At 57.0% G+C, this 25,982-nt stretch overlaps 1 protein-coding gene across 10 annotated transcripts in view; it reads left to right on the top strand.

The window, feature by feature from the left end:
• The window catches only part of NTRK3 (neurotrophic receptor tyrosine kinase 3), a 239,695-nt gene that overhangs the window by 64,352 nt on the left and 149,361 nt on the right, over positions 1-25,982 (top strand). For 7 of the 10 annotated variants that reach the window (XM_060179408.1, XM_060179401.1, XM_060179399.1 and 4 more), the window contains exons 7-12: positions 132-274; positions 592-733; positions 2,223-2,519; positions 6,814-6,837; positions 7,943-8,004; positions 9,801-9,903. In XM_060179408.1, the coding sequence (XP_060035391.1) occupies positions 132-274; positions 592-733; positions 2,223-2,519; positions 6,814-6,837; positions 7,943-8,004; positions 9,801-9,903 (771 nt within the window). The remainder of the gene's footprint in view (positions 1-131; positions 275-591; positions 734-2,222; positions 2,520-6,813; positions 6,838-7,942; positions 8,005-9,800; positions 9,904-25,982) is intronic. The other 3 variants (XM_060179402.1, XM_060179405.1, XM_060179407.1) reach the window with 1 other exon arrangement.

The following is a 25,982-nucleotide window of genomic DNA, read 5'->3' as shown; positions in this document are numbered from 1 at the left end:
CTTAGGGGTCTCCCAGGAGCCTGAGCAGGGGCTGTCAGAGTCCTAAGGGCAAGATGAGAAGTGCTGCTTGACCCCAGGGACAGAGCTTTACAAGCGAGCCTGTCTTGTGTCCTGCCGCACCTTCCCCGCAGACCTCCCCGAGATCAGCGTGAGCCACGTCAACCTGACGGTACGAGAAGGGGACAACGCCGTCATCACCTGCAACGGCTCGGGGTCCCCGCTGCCTGACGTTGACTGGATGGTGTCGGGGCTGCAGTCCATCAACACGCACCAGGTGGGCACTGGCAAAGGATCTGGGGGCAGGGGTGGCGCTTCCTCAGGCTCCCGTCCTCAGGGAGCTTGGGCCCTGCTCAGCACGTGGGCCCCGGCTGGCATGTGGGCCCTGCTCAGCTTGTGGGCCGTGGTCAGCACATGCCTCCTGGTCGGCGTGTGATCCCTGGTCTGCACGTGGCCCCTGCTTGGCACGTGGGTGGTGCAGAGGCCCTCTTCCCTTGGGTCCTGCTTTCTCCAAGAGGGCATTTGCGGGTTCTGTGGGGGAGCTGCTCTGGCAGACAGACACCGTCTGATTGGGGTCCACCTCTGGGGCACCAGACCAATCTGAACTGGACCAACGTGCACGCCATCAACCTGACTCTGGTGAACGTGACAAGTGAGGACAACGGCTTCACGCTGACCTGCATCGCGGAGAACGTGGTGGGCATGAGCAACGCCAGCGTGGCTCTCACCGTCCACTGTGAGTGTCCGTGGGCCAGGGACTGCTCAGCTAGCAGGGGGCAGAGGGCTGATGGGGGAGGGGGATCTCTGTCCCTGGACAGTTGGGGTCTCTCCCCACCAGACAGCAAGGCCAGGCTGGCCTCCAGTCCCTCACTCCTCCAGGGTCACACAGGGAACCTTCTGGTCTCCAGGAAGCTCAGGTGCGGGCAGACACCCGCCCCCGTCCTATTTTTCTTTTGCAAAATTCATTTTCTTTCCTGTGAGACAGAGCAAAAGAGTTTCTTATGGGAGCGAGAGAAACCAGAGCATCACTCTGGTTTGTGCACCAGTGGGGACCAGGCCGGGAGCCCTGAGCATGCAAGTCCTGTGCCTGTGTTGAACCTTAGCCGGTGGCCAGGACCCTGAGACTGAACGCATCCCAGGGTGGAGAGAGAGTAATCCCGGCCAGCAGCCACACTGCTGATCAGAGGAGGTCAGGTGGAAATACACACCTATGATCTGGGTTACAATGCTATCAGGTGTGTGTCCCCCATCCCAAGCTTCCAGGAGTCTTTTTTTTTTAAACTATTAACTTTATTTAATAGTGACAGCCAGAAATCAAGAGGGAAGGGGGAGATAGAGAGGGAGAGACACATGCAGCCCTGCTTCACCACTCGCAAAGCTTTCCCCCTACAGGTAGGGACCGGGGGCTCGAACCCAGATCCTTGCACTCCAGGAGTCTTTATTAAGCTACAAATGACAGGGGGTTATACATCACATAGAGTAAGATTGGAATACATTTCTAAATTTTTAAAAACATTTATTCCCTTTTTGTTGTCATTGTGTTTATTGTTGTGGTTATTATTGTTGTTGTGGATGTCGTTGTTGTTGGATAGAACAGAGAGATATGGAGAGAGGAGGGGAAGACAGAGAGGGGAAGAGAAAGACAGACACCTGCAGACCTGCTTCACCATCTGTGAAGCGACTCCCCTGCAGGTAGGGAGCCTGGGGCTCGAACCGGGATCCTTATTGTAAGGGGTACAGCCTGAAATATAGGCCTCATGGTGAACTAGTCAAAGGAACATGCCTGGCAGACAAACAGCATGTATTTTGCAAATGCAGATGCAAAGGCACCAACCATGAATTTCTGATCACAGGCGGCAGGAAATCTGAGATCAGAAGCTTCAGTATCTACCTGCTGAGCTGGTTCCCCAGCTGCTCTGTCCCCTGATTTTGGGGCGGGGCACCTCTGACCCCTGTGCTGAGGATGGGGTGGCTCTACCCAGCCCCCCTGCCGGTCACAGATGGGGTGCCTGCTCAGCGGCAGAGCACAGGACTTGCACACACAAACCCGGGATGTGTGTGGGGGGGAGAGGGTAGGGTTCAACCCCCGGCAGAGCAAAGGGTGCTCTGTCCCCTCTCTGGGTGGACCCTCAGCGCCAGGGTGTCTCGGGCTAGGGCTGGGCAGAGGGGACACCCCCCCACCCCGCCCGGCCTGAGCCGGCCCGCCCACCCCCCCCCCCCCACAGACCCCCCTCGCGTGCTGAGCCTGGAGGAGCCGGAGGCAAGGCTGGAGCACTGCATCGAGTTTGTGGTCCGTGGGAACCCGCCCCCCACGCTGCACTGGCTGCACAACGGACAGCCGCTGCGGGAGTCCAAGATTATCCACGTGGACTTCTACCAGGAGGGCGAGCTCTCCGAGGGCTGCCTGCTCTTCGATAAGCCCACACACTACAACAACGGCAACTACACGCTGGTGGCCAAGAACCCGCTGGGCACCGCCAGCCAGACCATCAACGGGCACTTCCTCAAGGAGCCCTTTCCCGGTGAGGCCCCCAGGGGCAGAACCTTCCAGAGAGGGGGAGGGGTGCTGGAGAGGAGGGAGGGGTCACCCCTAACAATATGGAGCCCGCCCGCTGGAGCTGGAAGGGGGCCAGGCCCCCCTCTTCAGACCCCACCCCCTCAAAAAAAAAACACCACCATACAGCCACTTGTACTGGGGGAGGGCAGGGGGTCAGGGCTGGAATGGATTGGGGAGGGGGCGGATTTCAGGCCCTGCCTGTGATGGGGGCACACATCCTATGGTTCTCCCCTCTCCTTCTCTTTGTCTCTTTGTCAGTGACCCCTGATGCCACTGGGGGGATGGGAGGGCCACACTGATGGGACAAGGCATGTGCCTCCTGCTGTTGGGGCTTCCTGGGAGGGGATGCAGGGGCCCCACTGCTGCTGTTGTGAGCTGGGGTATCAGGCATGGGGTGTGGGACTCTGGGTATGGGTGTGGGGTTACCCAGTGTCTCTGACCCACAGCCGCAGCAGAAAGAGGTCAGGCAGAGCAGAGTGAAGGCAGCTGTGGCTTTCTTGGGGTCAGGAAGCCCAGAAATTGGACGCTTCTAGAATACCCTGCTGGGTTCAGGTTGGAGGGTCCTGGGGTCCCCACAGGCTGGGCTGCTATGAGAGGAGTGGGCTCCTCAGGGCTGGCTCATGAGCCCTGAGCACTCTCTCTCTCCCTCCCTCTCTCTCTCTCTCTCTCTCTCTCTCTCTCTCTCTCACACACACACACACACACACACACACACATACACACACACACGTGCAGGGTCCTGACACTAGCAGCACTGTGAGTTCTGCCCATCGTAGCCCCCAGGGAGGTAGGGGCAGCTCCTAGAGGCTGAGGACTGATGGTACCGTGGGGCACAGTGCTCCCTGCCCAGGGTTGGGGTGAGAGGCCCTGACAGCCCGTGTGGAGACCTCCGTCCCTCTTGTCCCCCCCTTGCAGCATCAGCCCCCAGCTATGTCCAGGAAGAGACTCAGGACATCTCCCCATGTGGCTGCCAGCATCCCTGGGCAGCTGGCCAGGCCTGGTGGCTCTGTGGCTGTGGCCCCTCGAAGAGGCTGAGCTGGGCATTGTGGTCTGGCCAGGTTGGCGTGAGGGGCTGTGGGGGTGACCACTGACCACGCTCTGTCCGGTGCCCATCAGTGATTGGAGGTGGGACTGTTTCTCTAGAGGGCAGGTGGCAGTGGGCAGTGCCCATGTCTTCAGAGGGGAGCCCTGGAGGGCTCCGGAGCGGGGGTGAGCCACACGGGTCCTGTCTACAGAGGGTGTCCTGAGAGGGCTGGGGTCAGAGGCACAGGGCATGGTGGGCACAGCTTCTCCTGTGCACAGCCCTGTGGACATAGCCCTGTCCCCTGGGACCCAGGGGCCCTTCCCACCATGTCCTGTGTTGTTCCCCCAGGCCATTGGTCCCCAGAGTGTCATCTGGCACCACCCCACTGATATCCTGGGATGGGACACATGTTCTCCAGAGCTCACTGCCTGGAGCCTCCTGATCCAGATGCTGGGGATACAGCACCCAGAAGAGTGAGGAAGCAGCCCCCACGCCAGCCTCAGGCCCTTGGCCTTCTGGGGGTCCCTGGAAGGAGGGCTTGTTTTCTGATGCGAAGGTAGCGACAGGGCAGAGAGACACGTGCCCCCAGGCATGCAGCAGTCGCCTCAGCTGCCTTGCACCAGAGGGAGGTGGGAACCACCCTGGCGGCCCTGGGCCCACAGGCCAGGCTTCCCATTCCCTCTCAGCCCTGGGCTGTGCCCTCCAGTCTTAGCTCAAACCCACATACTGTGGATTGATCCGCAGGAAGTATCAATGGTGTAGGCTGACTGTAAGATTTGAGTTAATTAATTATTTTTTTTGGGGGGAGGACAAGGGAAGGACAGTCTGTCTTAGAGAAAGAAAATAAACAGCCAGGGAGTCAGGCTGCTCCCCCCCCCCCTGCCCGCCCGCCTTGTCCTCAGTCCCACACTCTGAGGAGCTCTGGGGTCTTCTCATCCTCTGGGACCCCCCAGCCACCAAGAGTTTTCCCCAGGCTCCCCCTCACCCACTGTAGAATTGCAGGGGTCGCACTCCAGATGGTTCTGGGACTCTGGTCCAGCAGCTGAGAGGGCAGCCTCGGCTTGGAGTCCAGCCGTAGATGACTGGTCTGCAGCTGGCCTCTGCCGGCCTGCTTCTCACCTGGCAGCTGTCCTGGGGACGGACAGCTCTCACCGGGCATCCGCACATACCCTGGCTCACGGTCAGTGGCCAGTCAGCTAGCTTTTGGTGTCAGGCAAGCGCTGTCTCCCTCTCTCTCTTCCTTCCTTCCTTCCTTCCTTCCTTCCTTCCTTCCTTCCTTCCTTCCTTCCTTCCTTCCTTTCTTTCTTTCTTTTTATTCTTGTTATTTTTTATTCTTGTTGTTATTGATGTCGTCGTTGTTGGACAGGACAGAGAGAAATGGAGAGAGGAGGGGAAGACAGAGAGGGGGAGAGAAAGACAGACACCTGCAGACCTGCTCCACCGCCTGTGAAGTGACTCCCCTGCAGGTGGGAAGCCGGGGGCTCGAACCCAGATCCTTATTCCTTATGCTGGTTCTTTTGCCGCTTGGCGCCATGTGCACTTAACCTGCTGCGCTACCGCCCACCTCTCTTTCGTTCTTTCTTTCCCTTCCTTCCTTCCTTTCTTTCTCTCTCTCTTTCTTTCTGTCTTTCTTTCATTAGTGATTTAATACTGACTTACAAAATCACAGGATAACGGGTATAATTCCACACTGTTCCCACCATTAGAGCTCTGTGTCTCCATTCCCTCCACTGGGAACTGCAGTGGTTCTCCCAAGGTCACAGATTCACTATGATGATCTGTATTTATTTATTTATTTTATTTATGTACTTATTTATTAAATCTATAAACTTATTTATTAAATTTTATATATTTATTTATTAAATTTCTCTATTGAGGGATTAACGTTTTACATTCAACAGTAAGTACAATAGTTTGTACATGCATAACATTTCCCAGTTTCCCACATAACAATACAACCCCCACTAGGTCCTCTCATCCTTCTTGGATCTGTATTCTCCCCACCCACCCACCCCAGAGTCTTTTACTTTGGTGCAATACGCCAACTCCAGTTCAGGTTCTACTTGTGTTTTCTCTTCTGATCTTGTTTTTCAACTTCTGCCTGAATTATCTGTGTGTGTATATATATATATATATATATATATATATATATATATATATATATATATATGTTTACCCCCTCTAAAATGTTTTTATTAGTGACTTAATGAATAGCAATAGGGCTACAACTCCACACAGTTCCCATCCCCAGAGCTCTGTGTCCCATCCCCCTCATTGGAAGCTTTCCTATTCTTTATCCCTCTGGGATTATGGACCTAGGATCTTTTTGGGGTGCAGAAGGTGAGAGTTCTGGCTTCTGTAATTGCTTCTTCACTGGCCATGGGTGTTGGCAGATGGATCCACACCCCCAGCCTGTCTCTGTCTTTCCCTAGTGGGGCAGGGCTCTGGGGAGGTTGTCTGCCCAGGGAAGTCAGGTTGGCATCATGGTAGCATCTGCAGCTTGGTTTGCCTGTTTTTTCTGTGATCCTGCCTTCTTTTCTTTTCCAAGTCACACTACACCTATCGATACGTTTGAATGTCCTTCCTTTTTTTCCTCTTCTTTCTCTGAGTTTTGGGGTCTTGATGGAATTGGAGTTCAGAGCCCTCTGGTCATCTTTCCCTAACATGGATCCCCCTCTCTGGGAGTCTAGACCAACATTCTTTATGGGGTGCAGAAGGTGGGAGTTCTGGCTTCTGTCACTGCTTCTCCGCTAGACACCAGCTGTTTCTCCAGGGCAGACAGCGTATGTCCACGTGGCGGGGGGGGGGGGGGAGGGGGGGTTGTGGAGGGTGTTCTCCTCACCGTCTGGGGTCCATTCCACATGCTTGTCCTGAAACTGTGGCTGGAATCTACCAGGTTGGCATCCATCTGGGGATTCCTGGCCTGGGTCTCTTCTCAGCTCCAGTGCCCACCTCTACCCCAGGGCTCAGGGCCCCTGCAGGGGGAGTGTGTGTGGGGGGGGTGTAAGGCCACAGTTGGGCCCCTGACTCCCAGGTGGGCTGGGAGGGTGTCCTGCCTCCTGCTGCACTTGGAAGCCCACCTCCTGGGGGGCACTGGCTGGGGAGGGGCGTTCTCTGGATTTTGCTTTCAGTTGCCAGAGGGAAGGAGTGGGAAGCATAGGACTGCTGCTCCGGCTTTGCTAACCGTCTCTTTGTCTTTTTTTTTCTTTTTTTCTTTTTTTCTTTTTTTTTGTAGAGAGCACGGAGAACTTTGTCTCTTGTAAGTCTGCTCTGCCTTGGCTTGAAAGGGGGGTCCTTTCGATGCTTTGATTGCTCCCCAGTCCTGATAGGCCCCTCCCCATTCCACTGCTACCCCCCAGATCTGGCAGCCTGAGACTCCAGTGAATGGACTGAGAGAGGAACCTGATCTTGGTTAGATGTTCCAGGCTCTCCCCTCTGGGGAAGCCCCCGCTGCTCCTCTCTGTGCCTCAGTTCCCCCTACGAGCGTCCCAAGGTCTGACCTGGCTTTCTTAGGCCTCTCCGCTCTGGGTTGTCAAGGCAGATGTGGGTCGCAGGGTCCCCCAGCCACACCCACCTTCTTGACTGTTCCTGTCTAGGGACTTGGGGACCACAGGCCTGGCCGTGCGTCACCTGCTTCCAGAACCCGGGACCCTGTGGGGATCCTCTTGTGTGCTCGAGACTTTCAGGGCTCCAAGTAGTCTCATGTGGTCCCAGGGAGGCAGCTGAGGTTCAGTTAGTCAGAGAACTGGGCTGGGCCTGAGGAGTGGGCATCTGCTAGTGTCCTTCCCATGGGAGATCATGGACCCCACCAGTGTCCTTCCTGGCCACATGGCTGCCCAGACCTGCTGGGGGACACCCCTGCTCTTGTCTAGGGTCTAGCCTTTGCTAGTCCCGGGTTCATCCCCAGAACTCTCTCCTGCCAAGGAGGTGACTTGGGTGGGGAAGGGACTATTCTCTGTGGGGGGCTTAGCTGTTGACCTTGGGCCACCCCCCACCATGCTCTGGAACCTGTGTGTGTCAGGGGAGTGGGCAGATGAGCTGAGAAGCTAGCTTGAGCCAAACATCCTTGCTGTCCCCATCTGCCTGACCCCAGCTCTCCCAGCCCAGGCCGACGACCCAGGTGACATTGTCCCTTGAGATGGGGGGTGGAGGCAGACTCCTTCAAGGTCATGGAGCTAGCCCTTGACCTGTGGGCTTGGGGTCACACAGGTGGGCTGGGCTCTGGGCCCCTGCTTGGCGGGCCCTGGGTGGGTGGGTGCTGGCTCCTAGAGGCTGCCCTCCAGGGGCTAGGGAGGGGGTTGGGCTGCTGTCTGGGCCCCCCCAGGGCTGGACACTAACCCCTCTGCTCTCTCTTTGCTTTCCAGTCTACGAAGTGAGCCCCACCCCTATCACTGTGACCCTCAAGCCGGAGGAGGACACTTTTGGGGTGAGTCAGGTCTCAGTTACTCGGAGAGTGTTTTCAGTTTTGCATTTTGCTCTAAGCCACCTCTTCGTACACAGTGAGAGAGAGGGATCATAGCACAAGATCTGCCTCCAATGCCCTAGCACTTTCTAGGTGGTGCTGGGGTCCTGAGCTGTCTGCCCCTCAGAAGCAGGTCAGCTTGGTTCACCGGGGGTGGGGGGGTGGGGGCAGTTGTGTCAGCCTTTCCCAGAAGCCAGTGTTGCCCCAGAATGTATGGATTTTTCATGTCCCCCCCCCAATTTCCCAGAGAGGAAAGGGGTCTTTTATTTTTTGCCTCCAGGGTTATCACTGGGGCTCAGTGCCTACACCACGAATTCACTACTCCTGGAGGCCCCTTTCCCATTTTGTTGACCTTGTTTTTCATTGTTGTTGTAGTTATTATCGTTGTTATTGATGTAGTCGTTGTTGGATAGGACAGAGGGGAAGACAGAGAGGGGGAGAGAAAGACAGACACCTGCAGACCTGCTTCACCGCCTGTGAAGCGACTCCCGTGCAGGTGGGGAGCCGGGGGCTCGAACCGGGATCCTTGCGTCTGTCCTTGTGCTTTGTGCCACGTGCGCCTAACCTGCTGCGCTACTGCTCGACTCCCAGGAAAGGGGTCTTTCTGGGGTTCGGTGTCTCCTCGACTCTCCTGGCTGAGAATGTTTCGTGCAGTATTTCAGGGTGCAGAAGTGGGCTTGGGCTGCTTGGCTGAAAGAACTGTATGAACTCCCTGCCCCCCGGCAACTCAGACGCTGCGAGAGGCTCCCACAGAGCCTCCCTCAGCCCAGCGGTGTCATTCCTTTTTCTTTTCTACAGGGTTACCTCTGAGGCTTGTGCCTGCTCTATGCATCCACCAGTTTCAGTGGCCATATTTTTCTTTCTCTCTTTTTTTAAAAATTTTTAAAAAATATTTATTTTATTTATTTATTCCCTTTGGTTGCCCTTGTTGTTTTATTGTTGTAGTTATTATTGATGTTGTCGTTGTTGGATAGGACAGAGAGAAATGGAGAGAGGAGGGGAAGACAGAGAGGAGGAGAGAAAGACAGACACCTGCAGACCTGCTTCACCACCTGTGAAGCGACTCCCCTGCAGGTGGGGAGCCGGGGTTCGAACCGGGATCCTTATGCTGGTCCTTGCGCTTTGCGCCACCTGCGCTTAACCCGCTGCGCTACAGCCCGACTCCCCTTTCTCTTTTTTTTTAAATATTTATTTATTATCCCTTTTGTTGCCCTTGTTGTTTTATTGTTGTAGTTATTGTTGTTTTTGATGTCGTTGTAGCTGGATAAGACGGAAAGAAATGGAGAGAGGAGGGGAAGATGGAGAGGGGGAGAGAAAGACACCTGCAGACCTGCTTCACCACCTGTGAAGTGACTCCCCTGCAGGTGGGGAGCCAGGGGCTCGAACCAGGATCCTTATGCCGGTCCTTGTGCTTTGTGCCATGTGCGCTTAACCTGCTGCACTACCGCCTGACTCCCGCGGTGGCCATATTTTTCTTTCTATTTGATTGGTTGAGACAGAGAGAAATTGAGATGGGAGGGAGAGATAGAGAGACACCTGCAGACCTGCTTCACCCTTGTGAAGGATCCCCCCCCCCCCCGTCCCTGCAGGTGGGAGGCCATTCTGTTTTCAGAGTTCTCCTGACAGACCTTCAGAACTCCTCTCCCTCTGCTGCTCAGCAGGCTGCCTGGCTCTCAGGACACAGCTCTGGCTCTGGGGGGCAGGGAGGGTCCTGCCAGGGAGCCTGGGGGGCTTCTCTCACCAGGCTTCCGTCCCCCCAGGTGTCCATAGCTGTGGGGTTGGCTGCCTTCGCCTGTGTGCTGCTGGTGGTCCTCTTCATCGTGATCAACAAGTATGGCCGACGCTCCAAGTTCGGGATGAAGGGTAAGCATCCATGAGGGCAGGTGATGCTGGGGGGGGGGCAGGTGATGCTGGGGGGCAGGTGATGTTGGGGGCCAGGTGATGCTGGGGCCAGGTGATGCTGGGGCCAGGTGATGCTGGGGCCCGGTGATGCTGGGGCCAGGTGATGCTGGGGCCAGGTGATCCTGGGGCCAGGTGATGCTGGGGGGCAGGTGATGCTGGGGCCAGGTGATGCTGGGGACCAGGTGATGCTGGGGGCCAGGTGATGCTGGGGCCCGGTGATGCTGGGGCCCGGTGATGCTGGTGCCCGGTGATGCTGGGGCCAGGTGATCCTGTGGCCAGGTGATGCTGGGGGGCAGGTGATGCTGGGGCCAGGTGATGCTGGGGACCAGGTGATGCTGGGGGCCAGGTGATGCTGGGGCCAGGTGATGCTGGGGCCAGGTGATGCTGGGGGCCAGGTGATGCTGGGGGCCAGGTGATGCTGGGGCCAGGTGATGCTGGGGCCAGTTGATGCTGGGGGCCAGGTGATGCTGGGGGCCAGGTGATTCTGGGGACCGGGTGATGCTGGGGGCCGGGTGATGCTGGGGGCAGGTGATGCTGGGGCCAGTTGATGCTGGGGCCAGGTGATGCTGGGGGCCAGGTGATTCTGGGGACCAGGTGATGCTGGGGACCAGGTGATGCTGGGGACCGGGTGATGCTGGGGGCTGGGTGATGCTGGAGACCAGGTGATGCTGGGGGCCAGGTGATGCTGGGGACCGGGTGATGCTGGGGGCTGGGTGATGCTGGGGGCAGGTGATGCTGGGGCCAGTTGATGCTGGGGCCAGGTGATGCTGGGGGCCAGGTGATTCTGGGGACCAGGTGATGCTGGGGACCAGGTGATGCTGGGGACCGGGTGATGCTGGGGGCTGGGTGATGCTGGAGACCAGGTGATGCTGGGGGCCAGGTGATGCTGGGGGCCAGGTGATGCTGGGGCCAGGTGATGCTGGGGCCTGGTGATGCTGGGGCCAGGTGATGCTGGGGCCAGGTGATGCTGGGGCCAGGTGATCCTGTGGCCAGGTGATGCTGGGGACCAGGTGATGCTGGGGACCGGGTGATGCTGGGGGCTGGGTGATGCTGGAGACCAGGTGATGCCGGAGGCAGGTGATGCTGGGGCCAGATGATGCTGGGGGCCAGGTGATGCTGGGGGCAGGTGATGCTGGGGCCAGTTGATGCTGGGGCCAGGTGATGCTGGGGGCCAGGTGATTCTGGGGACCAGGTGATGCTGGGGACCAGGTGATGCTGGGGACCGGGTGATGCTGGGGGCTGGGTGATGCTGGAGACCAGGTGATGCTGGGGGCCAGGTGATGCTGGGGGCCAGGTGATGCTGGGGCCAGGTGATGCTGGGGCCTGGTGATGCTGGGGCCAGGTGATGCTGGGGCCAGGTGATGCTGGGGCCAGGTGATCCTGTGGCCAGGTGATGCTGGGGGGCAGGTGATGCTGGGGCCAGGTGATGCTGGGGACCAGGTGATGCTGGGGGCCAGGTGATGCTGGGGCCAGGTGATGCTGGGGCCTGGTGATGCTGGGGCCCGGTGATTCTGGGGCCAGGTGATCCTGGGGCCAGGTGATGCTGGGGTGCAGGTGATGCTGGGGCCAGGTGATGCTGGGGGCCAGGTGATGCTGGGGCCAGGTGATGCTGGGGACCAGGTGATGCTGGGGGCCAGCTGATGCTGGGGCCAGGTGATGCTGGGGGCCAGGTGATGCTCGGGGCCAGGTGATGCTGGGGCCAGGTGATACTGGGGGCCAGGTGATGCCGGAGGCAGGTGATGCTGGGGCCAGGTGATGCTGGGGGCCAGGTGATGCTGGGGGCAGGTGATGCTGGGGCCAGTTGATGCTGGGGCCAGGTGATGCTGGGGGCCAGGTGATTCTGGGGACCAGGTGATGCTGGGGGCCGGGTGATGCTGGGGGCCAGGTGATGCTGGGGGCCAGGTGATGCTGGGGACCGGGTGATGCTGGGGGCTGGGTAATGCTGGAGACCAGGTGATGCTGGGGGCCAGGTGATGCTGGGGGCCAGGTGATGCTGGGGGCCAGGTGATGCTGGGGACCAGGTGATGCTGGGGACCAGGTGATGCTGGGGATCAGGTGATACTGGGGACCCCTGTCTTTGAGGAAGCAGATGACCACTACCCAGTCTTTGCTGGGAGTGGTGGGTGGAGAGCATAGGGGCACCAGGAGCCCCCATGCTGGGGGTGATTCACAGAGGAAGCTGGACGTGGGTCCCCTTTCTTTCCCCTTTTGACCCCTCTCTGCAAGGCCTGCTTTCCCTCCTGTCTCAGCCCCTCCTCAGAACTGGGCCAAGCTCAGCTGGGTGCTGGGTGCTGGGTGCTGGCACTGAGCCGTTGTGGTACCTGCAGTGGCTTCTCGGCATGTATTGGTTTTCATAGTCCCAGGAGGGCTATCTGGAGCACTGGACCCGCCGGCCAGCCTCCACCTCCACCTCTACCTCCACCTCCATCATGGAGGACGCCAGCCCGCTAGGGCCAGGAAGGCAGAGAGGGCTACAAAGTGAGCGTGTCCGCCTGGGCTGGGGCACTGTGGGGGGCAGGTGGACACGGCCGCCGCCTCTGTGCAGTGTGGCTGCTCCTGGGTTGCATCTGACCCTCGCTGGGGGTGGCTGCATCCATTCCCAGCAGCCCCCTGGCTTTGTGGGCTCAGGCTGGAGGTTGGCGGGTGTGTGTGTGTGTGTGTGGGGGGTTCCTGAAAGCTCCCACAAGCCACCCCGTGCCGCACCGGGACTTGGCAGCATTCTGGTGACACTCGAGGCTCCAGAAAGATGAGTTTTTGTAGGTCCGGCCAGTGAGCCAGAGTCTGGTGGACATGGTGACCCGGGGATTCAGGGCCAAAGGAGCAGGAGAGAGAGGACCACAGGGTGCGGCACCGCACAGATCTGGGCATCTGTGCATGATGGGACTGGGGGCTGGGGCGGGCTGGTCTTCACCTCCCTGGGACCCGGGGGTGCCTTGGGGATCGAGAATGGGCACCCCTAGCAGGCTGGGCCCAGGGCGTCTCTCTCTGCTCTTGATTAAGTGGACAGGACCCGGCCAGCCAGACTGGCACCCAGAGGCGTGTCCACGTGCGAAAGGCATTGAGGTTTGGCCCCAGGCAGGGTGGCCCCAGAGGGTGAGAGCAGCACGGGGCACCTTGTCTGCCAGGAGTGCTATGCCCAGCAGCTTCACTGGTGAGCCACTGTCTGTCCTTCTGTGCTGTGTTGTTCCTCCTCCTGCCCATGCAGACACAAAGGGCCTCCGTGAGGGAGGGAGGGGCCAGCGTTTTTGCACCCCCCCACACACACACACACAGGGCTGAGACCTGTGGACAGCATTGGCAGCACAGCAGAACCATCTTTTTCTTATTAGGTGTCATCCGGTTTCTAGAACACCATGTCCCCTTGTCGGATAGAAGATACACTCAGGGTGGGGCCTTGGCCTCCATTGTCCTCGGAGTCTCTGGGGGTGGGGGACATCTCTGCCCCTGGGCCAGATGACAGGACGTGTCCCCAGAGGGGGTGACGAAACGCCTCCCCTTCTGAACCCGGCAGCAGAAGGCGGTGACGCTGGAGCAACGAGGCTGGGTGGGGGAGGCCCCACTCAGGATAACTTGGATATGCACCCCCCTGCCCCCCGGCTCGCCAGTCTTCAGGGTTTTTAAAGGTTTATTTATTGACTTTATTTATTTATTTTTTTAGAGTTATTTTGTACTTGTGATCTATACTGGGCTACAAGATCATAAGACGACGGGGCCTGGTTCCTTACCACACCCAGCTCTGTGTCCCCACCCTCCCGCCTCCCAAAGATCACTCCACCAGAGTTCTCACAGCCTTAGAGACTGTTTGTTTGCTTCTGCTCTCTCTCTCTCTCTCTAAATTTGTTTGTCTGTTTGGCTCTTGTTGGCTTGTTTGTTTCAGCAAGTTCATGTGAATCAGTGCTCTAGACGCCACATATGAGTGAAACCATCTGGTAGTCGTCTCTCATCTCTTATTTTGATAAGCATAACCACCTTCACCTCCATCCATTTGTCCCAAAGAACAGACTGTCATCTTTTTCTGATCGCAGAGTAATATCCCATGGAGTCTATATCCCATGACTTCTTCATCCAGTCATCTGCTGATGGACATCTAGGCTGCTTCCACTCTTTGGCTGTTGTGAATAATGTGGCTGTGAACACAGGGGTCTCTTTTAATTAGTGCTTGAGCGTCCACTGGATCAATGCCCGAAGAGTGGTGTTGCTGGGTCGTGAGGCACTTCCATTTTTAATTGTTCAGGACTCCCCACAGCCCTCCAAAGGGGCCGCCCCAGTCTGCATTCCCACCAGCAGTGGAGCAGAATTCCCTCTTCTCCACAACCTCGCCCACACCTGTCATTTCCTGTCTAGTTGATGGAGGCCATTCTCACAGGGGTGAGGTGGGATGTCAGTGTCACTGCTGGGCCGCAGCACCCTGCATGTATCCGACCCAGGGCCCAGAAAGCAGGCAGTTTGTTTGGACGTATTCTAGGAGGCCCTCCCTGTGCCTACCCTCTTGCTTGCTGGCACGGAGCACCCCGAGCTTGGTCCTGGCACCCGGGAGTCCTGCAGGGCAGTCTGGTGCTTCCTTAAGGCCCTCAAAGCAGCCGGGATGTGTGGGACTGTCCCAACTGCACAGACGATGTCAGGGCAGCGCAGTGATAGGCTGGACTCGGGCTGCCCCCGGAGCTTCTGGGCCTCGAGGAGGTGGGGGGACCCTTTGCTGTGGCCCAGCCCCCCCCCTTCCGGGGAGGCGGGGGGTTGGAGCAGGGCCATGGGGTGTCCTCACCCTGGGCATGTCCTCTGCCTCCACCCCTTTCCCATGTCGGCTGTGTGCTCAGCCCTCCAGAATGTTCCCTTGTGACTGGTTGGCTGACAGGCATCTCGAAGAAAGTGGTTGCCTGTTTGATGATGATTGGGGAGTCATTAGCATTTTTCCATAAACAGTTGGGAGCCCTCACATGAGTAGTTTGTGGGGTAAAGCCAGGGTCTTGATTTGGCTCTGGCCAGAAGGTATTGGGTGGGGGCTCTCAGCCCACTATGGGGGGGGGGGTTTGGTTCATTGCTCTTCTGGCCTGAGCACTTGGCTCTAGGCTGGCGAGACTTGGGGAGACTCTGCCACCCTCCCTCCCGGGCACTGGACATTGCCCATGATGTGCTTCTTGCAGCTGGCTGGAAGAGGACTGGGGGTCTTGGACGCCCAGCTTTGCTGCCCTTTGGCCTGTTCCTGCCCTGGCAGGAGAGAGACTCCCTGTGTCTGCAGCCGGCAGCACAGAGGAGGGGCTGGGCCCATTGTGGAGACGGGGGTGGCACATCCGCGAGTCTGTTAGGAGAACCCTGGGGCCTGGATGGGGGTCAGAACTTCTGCCGAGGAAGCCCACGTCCCCTTGACCTCTGTTGGGCAAGGTCACACGCCAGGGTCCTCGGTTCTGAGCAGTGGAAAGCAGTTCTCATGCGCTGGTGACAACGGGAGAAGCCCAGGAAGGCTGTGAGCAGCTGGGCATCACTGGGAAACCAGCACCTTGGGCCACTGAGGCGGAGAAGACGGAGAGCTGTTTCTCACACTGGCCCATCTGCATTACAAACAGAAATACCCCTGGAGGTGGGGGGATGCTGTCTGGGCTCTATGCCACAGTTGCCTGGACCTGCGCTGTGGGCGTCCATGCCACAGCCCTCCCAGACTTAATGTCAGTAAGCTGGACTGATCTTCAACGAGAGAGGCCGGAGCAGCATGCCAGCATAGGTGGCCCTGGGGATCGAACTCAGGGCCCCATGCTTGCGAGTCCTGCTCTCTTCCACTGTGCCGCCTCCCAAGACTGTGCTCCTGGACCTGTCTGCATGCCTGGAGCCTCCTACCTTCCATGGCCAAGGTGCATTTGCACCCTGCCCCCCACCCCCACCCCCACCCCAGCCAACCCCTGTGCTGGAGCCCACAATGCTGGCTGGACACATGCTCTCACATGCTATGCTCCCCCTGCGCCCCATCCCCCATGTCCCCCCGGATGCCTGGCTGGTTGGGGAGCAGGGGCAACAGGATGCCGGCCTGCAGAGAAAGGCCGGAAGTCAGGGCTGCCGCGCCGGTGTCCGCATCTGGGATCGTCCACGGCGAGAGGCAGCCACTGATGGTTGCTGTGATGCCTGAGCCGAACTGGGCAGCACGGTGCCTTTGGGTCCCGTCTCCCCAGGCTAAAGCAGAGCTGGCGGGAGCATCCTCTGGAGAACTACGCGAGGTGATGGCTGTCCACTGCTCACAGTAGTCAGCAAGACGTGGCGGCTGGGGCGGGGGGGGGGGGTTCAGCGGTGGTGGCCAGAGTGATGGGTGACAGTGGGGTTCTGGAGGTGGCTGGGGCAGGGGTGATGGTGGGTGGAGGTGAGCTGGAGCCGGCGGTGCTGATGCTGGTGTTGGTGTTGGTGGTGACTGATGGCTGAAACCTCACTGAGCAGGAACTGAAAGGCACTGTGTCTGGGGAACACCCACAGACCTGGGGTGTCCCACAGGTGAGGTAGCCTGCTGGTGAGTGTAGAGCTGGTGAGTGGGGCTCTGCAGGTTCATTGCCGGCAGCTGTGGGCCCAGCCGTCCCCAGAGGGCCCAGAGCACAGACCGACTGTGACCACTGCTGCCTCGGCTCTGAGGTCAGAGCCCGGCATGGCTGGCCAGGGCTGGGGATGCTGCTGGAGGGACCTTGACAGTCCTGGTTGGGACTCTGTGGGGGCGGGGAGGCTGTGCATGGCCTTGGGGTTGCTATGCTCTCCTCTTCCTGTAAGGGGGACCCATGGTGGCGCGGCCCAAAGCCGCCATGCTGCAGCTGTGTCCCTGTTCCTCCTCCTTTCCTGCTCAGTGCTTTTGTGTGAGAGAATCGGGCGAGGAGACGGGCTGGGGTGCATAGGAGGGATGAGCTGTGGGGCAGAACAGAAGCTCTCTCTCTCCACCCTGTGAAGCCAGAGAAATGGTGCTCCTCTCGGTCACCATGGGCAAAGGCCCAGGTTCAAGGAAGGAAGGAAGGAAGGAAGGAAGGAAGGAAGGAAGGAAGGGGGAGTTGGGTGGTAGTGCAGTGGGTTAGCGCACATGGTGCAAAGCACAAGGACCGGCGTAAGGATCCCGCTTGAGCCCCCGGCCCCCCACCTGCAGGGGGGTCACTTCACAAGCAGTGAAGCAGGTCTGCAGGTGTCTGTCTTTCTCTCCCCCTCTCTGTCTTCCCCTCCTCTCTCCATTTCTCTCCGTCCTATCCAACAACAACGGCATCAGTAACAACAACAATAAAAATAAATAAATAAAATAAAAAAGAAAGAAAAGTTGGTGCTGCTCGGACGCCTCTGGATGAAACCCCCACACAGACACACAGACAGACAGATGGAAATAGGCCCAGCGTGTGCCGACCAGGCTGTTTCCAGGAGTGTGGGGCAGGAGTCCGAGGTGTGACCACAGTCCTGGCTGGAGTCTGGCAGCGGGGTGCGCCTGTGCTCCCCAGTCTGTGGGAGAGAGTCCGGGTGCTCCCTCAGGGCTGTCTCTCCAGGTTTCTGTGCTCAAGCCTGCAGACGGGGACCAGCTGCAGCGTTTCTCTCCCCGGCTGGTGTGTCTGTGTCTCAACATGCTGCTTGCCCTTGGGCTGGGGGTATGGGGCATGGGCAACGTGTCCCCTGCTGGGCAGGGGCAGCTCCAGGGGAGCAGGGAGAGCCTGGGTGCATCCTCTCCAGTGCACTTACCACAGGGAAGGCCTCGCAGGGCTGTGTGGGCAGAGCTCTGTCCCAGTCATCTGTTAGCCCTGTGACTCCCCCTGCCCAGTCGCTGCTGGGGGACCCTCATGTCTGCAGGGCGGGCACCCCCCTGGGGCTGGGGAGGGAGGAGGCATGAGGAGGCAGGCGTGAGGAGAGGGTGAGGAGGGGCCCTCCCTCCTCATCATCTGAGAAGTCGCTCTAGTCTGACCTGCCGGCTGCCAGAGCTCACAGAGAATTCCAGAAGGCCAGAGGAGCTCTGGCTCACCCCTGAATGCCACATGCCCCTCTCAGACCCAGAAGGCCTGTCAGTGGGGCTCGTGGGGCCCGACTTCATGCTGCTGTGACTCCCCACCCAGGGTTCACCGCTGCTCACAGTGGTAACGGGATGAGGGAATGAGAGAACAGTGGTGAGCAGAGGCTAGCCTGCATCAACACCCCCCCCGTCCTGATGTGGACTTGTAGAGGCCAAGAGTCAGGGACACTGTGCTCCCTGGGGCAGAACCAGGCTCCTTGCTCCATGCCCTGGAGCGTTCTGAGCGTCACCGAGCCTGCTCTGACTTCCTGAGTCCTTAGCGAGTGCCGGGAAACTCTGAGAAAGTGGCTTGAATACCACCTCCTCATTCATTATTATTTTATTTTATTAGTGATTTACGAGATAACAGAGGTATAAGTCCACGCCGTTCCCACCACCAGAGCTCCGTGTCCCCATTCCCTCTATTGGAAACTGCTGTGGTTCTCCCGAGGTCCAGATATGAGTTGATTGTTATTTCTATTATTATCTATATTTATATATCTTTGCCCATTTTGTCTTTGGTCCTGTCTTCTCTTCCTTTCTTTCTTTCTTTGTTTCTATTTTTTTTCCTCCAGGGTTATCACTGGGGCTCAGTGCCTGCATTTAAATCCATCCATCCTGGGGACCATCTTTACCCCATTTTTGTTGCCCTTGTTGTTGTTATTATTGTTATTATTGTTGGACAGGACAGAGAGAAATAGAGAGATGGGGAGACAGAGAGGGGGAGAGAAAGACAGACACCTGCAGACCTGCTTCACCGCTTGTGAAGCGACTCCCCTGCAAGTGGGGAGCCGGGGGCTCGAACCGGGATCCTTACCCTGGTCCTTGCGCTTTACACCATGTGCACTCAACTGCTGCGCTACCGTCTGGCCTCTCTTCCTAAGTCACACCTACATCTGCTACTGCTTCTGAATGTTTTTCCTTTTCCCCTCTTCTCTCTGTGAGTCCTGATGGACTGGAGTTCAGAGCCCTCTGGTCATCTTCCCTTAACATTTCTCCCCCTTTGGGAGTATGGACCCAAATTCTTTTTGGGGAGCAGAAGGTGGGGATTCTGGCTTCTATAACTGCTTCTCCGCTGAACATGGGTGTTGGCAGGTCGACTGTCACCTGAGTGTCTTTGGGGCTTATGTATGTGGAGCCAGGCGGCCATCAGAAAAGGCCCAAGCATCAGATCTGTGTGTCAGAGCGGCCAAGGCAGATGGAGTCTTGTTTCTAGAAGGCACTGCCACGATTTTTGCTGTTGCTACCGGAGGAGTGAGTGCTGGGTGTCAGGGACACCTGGCCCGGGGGCTCCATCTTTGCCCAGAACTGGCACAGGCTGGGGAGGGTCGTGGGGTCCTGCTGCCTTTGTCTGGGTTCCGGTGGCTTCCGTGTCTCCACACACTTCCGACGTTGGTGACCACCTGTGTGGAGACCTGTGAGACTGCCCCTGCTTAGAGCAGCTGGTTCCCAACCAGAGTTTGCTATGCACAAGGACCTGGGTTCGAGCCCCCGGCTCCCCACCTGCAGCGGGGGAGGCTTCATGTGCGGTGAAGGAGGTCTGCGGGCGTCTCTCTTTCTCTCCCTCTCTGTCTTCTCCTCCCCTCTCAGTTTCCCTCTGTCCTATCAGATAAAAAGAAAACAAAGCCAAAAAGTGAGTCCTCACAGCCTGCAGGCCCCTGGCCCCCAGGGGACCCCCCCATCACTGTGAATGCACACGCCTGCTTTTTAGGGTGTGGGGCTGGGGCACCCCCTTTGAGTGGGAGGTGGGGAGCAGGAGCTTTGAACCCAGTTTGAACCTCCAAGGGTTCAAGTTCCTGTTCTCTTGACTCTGCGTGATTTCCTGTTGCAAAGAAGAAAAATAAAAAAGGGAAAAAAAAACCAATCTCAGTGCCTTAAGAACTTGGAAAGAACCAAAACAAACCAGCAGTTGGACAGGAACTGGCTCTTAGGAAACGGTGTGTGGATGAGTCGAGGAGAAGAGCCAGGGACACAGGGGTCAGATCTCGCCATCAGTCCCCGGGGGGCTTTGGTGTGTGGAGCTGGGAGAGTCTCCCAGGAGGCAGCTCTGCCATGGGGAGGGGGGGCCTCCAGGCCGGTCTTGGCTTCCGCTTGTCCACTACTCAACCCAGGCCCCGTTCGCTCTTACTTGGAGGGCTTCCTACCTCTCCGCTGGGTTGTGAAGAAGGGCCAGTGTCTAATCTTGCAGACCTTGAGCCAGGGCGGTGGGGGTTGACACTGATGGGAGACAAGGAGGCTGCTGCTTTAAAAATATTTCATCTGGGAGTCGGCGGGTTAAGCACACGTGGTGCAAAGCACAAGGTGCCGGTCCCTGTTCAGGGCGCCATTTGCCAGGCTGGGCTAGCTTCATGGGCAGGAGACAGACGACCAGGGACTCATGGCTGAGCTGGGAACGCAGTTCAATCTTTATTGACGAGCGGGGATGCAGTTCAACAATTGAATCTCTAATCACAATTCTGTCCTATGTATCTCCTGAGGCGGAAGTGTCAGTCAGGAAGAGGAAGTAGGTAGGATAGGAGGTGCGGAGAAGGGAAATAGGGCGCAAACCAGTGGGGATTAAACCAGTGAAAACAATGATGATGTAAACAGACTACAACAATGTCAAGCAGTGCAACAGAAGGGGTCTTAGAAGCAGAATTTAGAAGCAGACCAACAGCAAGGATCTGAGTAAGGATCCCAGTTCGAGCCCCCGGCTCCCCACCTGCAGGGGAGTCACTTCACAGGCGGTGAAGCAGGTCTGCAGGTGTCTATCTTTCTCTCCCCCTCTCTGTCTTCCTCTCCTCTCTCCATGTCTCTCTGTCCTATCCAACAACGACGACATCAAGAACAACAACAACAATAGCTACAACAATAAAACAACAAGGGCAACAAAAGGGAATAAATAAATAAATATAAAAAAATTTTTAAAATATTTTATCTGTTTATTTATTACTGGGTAGAGACAGAGAAATTGAGAGGGTTGGGGGGAGAAAGACAGAGAGTCACCTGCAGCCCTGCTTCACCCTGAGGGTGGGGACTGGGGGCTCAAACCTGGGGCCTTGCTCAGCTCATTGTTACTTGTGTACTCAACTGGGTATGTCACTACTGCCCAGTCCCAGTTTTTTTTTTGTTTTTTGTTTTTTTCTTAATTTTTATTGGGCAGAATGGAGAGAAATTGAGAGGGAAAGGGTGCTGATAAGAGCGAGAGAGATACCTGCAGATGGGGAACGGGGACTTGAACTTGCGTCCTTGCTCATAGTCATATGTACCTTCGACCATGTGCACCGCTGTCCAGCCCCCTAGTTTCCCCCCAAAACTATAATAAATGAAGGAAAAAATGAAAGAATGCTGATTCAGAGAAGAGTGGTCACTCCCGGTCACTGAAGTCCGGGTAGCTCCGTCAGGGCCCTGGACATGCCCCGTGTGCTGGGACTGACCCGCATCTTCCCGTGGGACCGTTCCTTGCTCTGCGCTCTGCTCTAAGCTTTCTTCACCGTCTGCCTGCTGTCTCTTCAGCACCTGCCTTCCCCCTGAGGGCCCAGGACCCCACTGCCCCCTGACCTGCTAGCACTGTGGGTATGAGGTGAGGGGGACAGGCCTGGAGTAGGCCTGACTATCTATGGAGCCTTCTAGCGGATCCCAGCTTGGCCCCTTGGTTGCAGCTGGAGGACAAGGCCGGGTCCTGGGTGCCCAGGGCCTGGCTAGTGCATCCTGGTTAGCTCAGCACGGGGCTGAGGAATGTTTTGGAACAGCACAGGACAGTGCCCGCAGTGTCCAGGCCCCTGAGGGGGCAGGGGACACATCCTGCTGGATACCCTTCCCTGCTATCCCCTCCCGAGTCTTGCTCCATCTTTGGCTCTGGGCCCCCTGGCTTTCTGTCTCCCTTCAGGCTTTCGTTCCTGGAGGCCAGGCCAGGCCCATGAGCGTGAGGGACATTGTGGCTCCCTTTGGAGAGCAATGTCCTCTGCAGCCCTGCAGCCTCCTGCCGGCCTGTGCTCCCAAGGTCTGCCCGTTCCTCCCCTGCTCCCCACTAGTCCTTCCGGCCTCTTTGGGCCCAGCTGCCCTGCTGACCTGGATTCCTGCCAGATGTGAGTGTCTCCTGACCTCGACCAGCACTGCCAGCTGTGCACACACGCCTGCTCTCTCCCCCTTCTGACAGCCATGCCAGAGTCTGCCATCGTGAATTCCCCAGAGAGGCACATACCTGCACCCCAAATCTCCCTGCCCTCGTCTGCTGGGCTGTGCTTCCCTGCTCCTTTCTCTCCCCAGCTGTGGTGCTTTGGCTTCAGGGATGAGAGAGGCCACTTCCTTTGCCAAACCACCAACATCTTGGCCCAAGTGAACATTTGGCCCTTGGACCCACTGTGACTGGTGAAGTAATTGTTCCTTGTGAATGGCCTTTGGGTCTCATATGAGGTCAGAGATCAGCATACAGGAGATGAGAAAAAAAAAAAAAAAGGCAGGAACAGGCAATTCCCAGGATAAAGAGAGAAGGAAGAAAAAACATAAATAATCCAGCCAAATAGCTAATACACATAAAGAAATCTGTTCAGCTTGAGCAGGGATCAAAGAAACACTAATTCAATCAGCCGCGAGAGTCTGTTTCCCTGGGTTTAATCGGCAGAATTAAAACAGCAGCTCACGTCCTCTGGATGCTGGGGGCAGGGCTCTGGTTCATAGGGATGGGTGGCGGGCAGGCGGGTGAGGTGGAGACCGGACCCTCCAGCTTTTCTGGACAGTGATTCCCCAAAAGGCTTCCACGTGGACGCCCTCCTTGGGTCAGCACTTGCACATCTTGGCATCGCTGGGAACCTTAAGGAAACAATCGGAAGGTTCAGGTATGGGCTGCATGCAGGCACTCTCTCCTCCGCGCCAGGAAACTGGAGGTGACAGAAGCCCCCGGCCTGACGGAGCCGGTTCCGTTCTACGGAGCCGCGTCTGCTTCCCAGAGAGCAGCACTGAGTGGCTTGGGAAAACACTGCCGGGGCTGGCTCCATACAGTCAGGTTGTGAGGCAACGTGATCCCGGCTCTCCGTCAACAAGCACGACAGCACACAAAATAAAAATGCAGAGATGAGCGGGGCAGGGGTGGGGGGAATAACTAGCAGAGTAGAGGCCAGCAGAGGGATGCTGTTTGTTTCCAAGTATGGGGAATGATAGGCTTGCCGCGGTGTCTTTGTTTTTGTTTTTGTTTATTTATTTTTTTTGCTTTTGTTTTGTGCTTTCTCGTTTGCTGTTTTTCCACTTGGGTGGAAACACCCTCCGACTGTCCAAGGTTTAAATGTTTCCCCGCCGTTTTTCTCGCAGCTGACAGAGTTCCTGTGAATGCCCTGGACTTAACTGTTAGTGCACACTTGTCAGGGCCTGTGAGGGGGTGTTTTGGGGCCCACTGGCATATGCCCACAGGCTCCCTGTGACTTTTGTGATGAACAGCCATGGCAAGGCCTTGGGGGGGGGGCTGTTCTACAATTCTCCTGCCCTTCCTGGGCCCTGTGCTATGGGCCTTCCAAAATCTACCCCAAGCCACTACTGGAGATAGAAGTGGGGCCCGGGCCCCTCTCCTTCCAGCTGCTGCGGGCCGGGAACTGAGGGAAGAAGAAGGCAGTGTGTCCTGAGCTGGCCGGCCACCGTGTCTCACACGCATGAGTGTCCTTGGGGACGGCTTCTTGGCCATATCCACTGCTGGCCTCTCGGCTTTGCAACTGGACACACACTCTAGCCGGCTCTCAGCACCCACTGCTGTCACTGGGTCCCCTCACCACCTGTGCTCCCTCTCCACCTGTCCTCCACCACCTGTGCTTCCTGGGTCTGTGGGTCCAGGATACCCCGTGGCTGATCTGCTCTGTGAGCATGAGGCATCTGTAGCTAAGCCTGAGGGCAGATCCTGGGGCCCGGAAGCTGGGCCACCTGATAGAGCACATGCCTTGCCATACACGAGGCTCTGGGTTCAAGCCCTGGCACCACAGACACTGAGGACGCTTCCTGGGTGGTGCTGTCCTGCTGTTTTGTCTCTCTTCTCTCTACCCCTATCTATTTTTTTTTTTTTTAGCCTCCAGGGTTATTGCTGGGGCTCAGTGCCTGCACTACGAATCCACTGCTCCTGGAGGCCATTTTCCCCATTTTTGTTGCCCTTGTTGTTATTGTCATTGCTGTTGTTGGATAGGACAGAGAGAAATGGAGAGAGAAGGGGAAGACAGAGAGGGGGAGAGAAAGACAGACACCTGTAGACCTGCTTCACCGCCTGTGAAGCGACTCCCCTGCAGGTGGGGAGTTGGGGGCTCAAACCGGGATCCTTACGCTGGTCCTTGTGCTTTGTGCCACGTGTGCCATGTGCGCCTAACCCGCTGCCCTACTGCCTGACCCCTTCCCCCTTTTAAATATATGGGAAGCTTGGGTCTGGGAGCCCCCTCAGCAGTCTTGGGAGTGCACAAGGACCAGAGTTCACCCCTTGCTATGACATTTAAATAAGAAATGAAAGCAGCAGACCTGGAAGGCCGGGTGGGGCAGGTGTCTTGTGGAGGACCCGGGTACAGGACCAGGGTGGGAGCCCCTCTCTCCCCTCCTGGCCCCATGGGTGCTTGAAGCAGCTCACCATTTCACCTCCCACGTCTCACTTGGAAGCTGGGGCTCCCCGCCTTGTGGCCTGGAGTCTGTCTTGTGGGGACAGCGGCATTCTAGACGCAGGCTCTGCTGTTGGGATGGGGACAGTGACGTGTCCTCAGCGGCAGGGATGACACTGCACGGAGCTCACAGAGTGCAGCCCGGCAGTGGGTCAGAGTCTAGCGTTTGTCTGTGTCCCCAGGTGACATGTGATCGTGCCTTTCGGCACCTTGGCCTGCTTGGACAGCCACATTGGAAGAGACACCAAGTTGAAGGGACACGTGGAACCTTCTAGAGTGGGCCCCCGAAGGTTCTTAACAGAACTTGCATTTAAAATTTTTTTTTTAATTTATGATTAATAGTGGGCTCCTACTTTGTAAGATGACAGGGTAGAGTATTCACATCATACCCACCAGCACAGTTCTGAGTCTCCACCCTTCCACCTCCCAAAGGCCACAGATAACTATCATAGTTCTCACAAAATCTTAGAAACAGTTTTTTTTTTCCAAATTCATGTATTTCAGTTCTCTAGATTTCACATTTAGGTGAAACCATCTTTCATTTTGCTAAACATCATCACCTCTAGTTGTATCCATTTTGTCCCCAAAAGCACACTATCATCTTTTTTTTTTTTAATTGCAGAATACTATTCCTTGGTGTGTGTGTGTGTGTGTGTGTGTATATATATATACATATATACATATATACATATATACATATATACATATATACATATACATATACATATACATATACATATACATATATATATCCCATAACTTCTTTACTTCTTTATCCAGTCGTCTGTTGATGGACATTTAGGCTGCATCCACTTCTTGGCTGCTGTGAATGATGCAGCTGTGAACATACATGCACCTGCATCTTGAGCTCAGATGGGGAGGGGCTATGTGTCCCTTAGTCCTCACACTCGCCATCCATCAGCTGGTGCTATCCTTTCCCTTTCTCCCTGCCTTCTGTCTGGCTCTCCTCTCTGTCTCTCTTTCTCTCTGGCCTCTGGTTGCTGCTTCTCTTGTTGGGTGCTGACTCAGGGTATCCCCAAAGCTCCTGGGTACTAAGAGCAGAATTCACTGATACGGTTCAGAGCAGAATGGGCCATGCCGGGCCCCCTGATCTCTTGGGGTGTCTCTTGTGACCAGGTGAGCTTCCCTGGGCTGGGGTGTGTGGGAGCCAGGTGCTGGTGACCAGGGCTGGGGTGTGGATGCAGGAATGGAGGCCCCATAAACACGATGCCATGTGTGCCCTGTCCTGCTTCTCTCTGTCCCGCTCTCCTGTTCCAGCTGGGAGGGAGGTGCTTGCCGACCTCGAGGTGACCTTGACCCTCAGAGTTGACTTTCTTCCCTGTTTGGGAAAATTCTGCAGCTCCTTCCCTGGCCCAGGTGACTCAGGTGACCCAGGTGGTCCAGGTGATATCAGGTGGTCCTCGTGGCCCTGGTGGCTAGGGACTGGGCAGTGTGGGAAA

This window comes from Erinaceus europaeus, chromosome 20 (assembly GCF_950295315.1).
Source record: "Erinaceus europaeus chromosome 20, mEriEur2.1, whole genome shotgun sequence".
Lineage (NCBI taxonomy): Eukaryota > Metazoa > Chordata > Mammalia > Eulipotyphla > Erinaceidae > Erinaceus > Erinaceus europaeus.
This window is presented reverse-complemented; position numbering and strand designations above follow the sequence as displayed.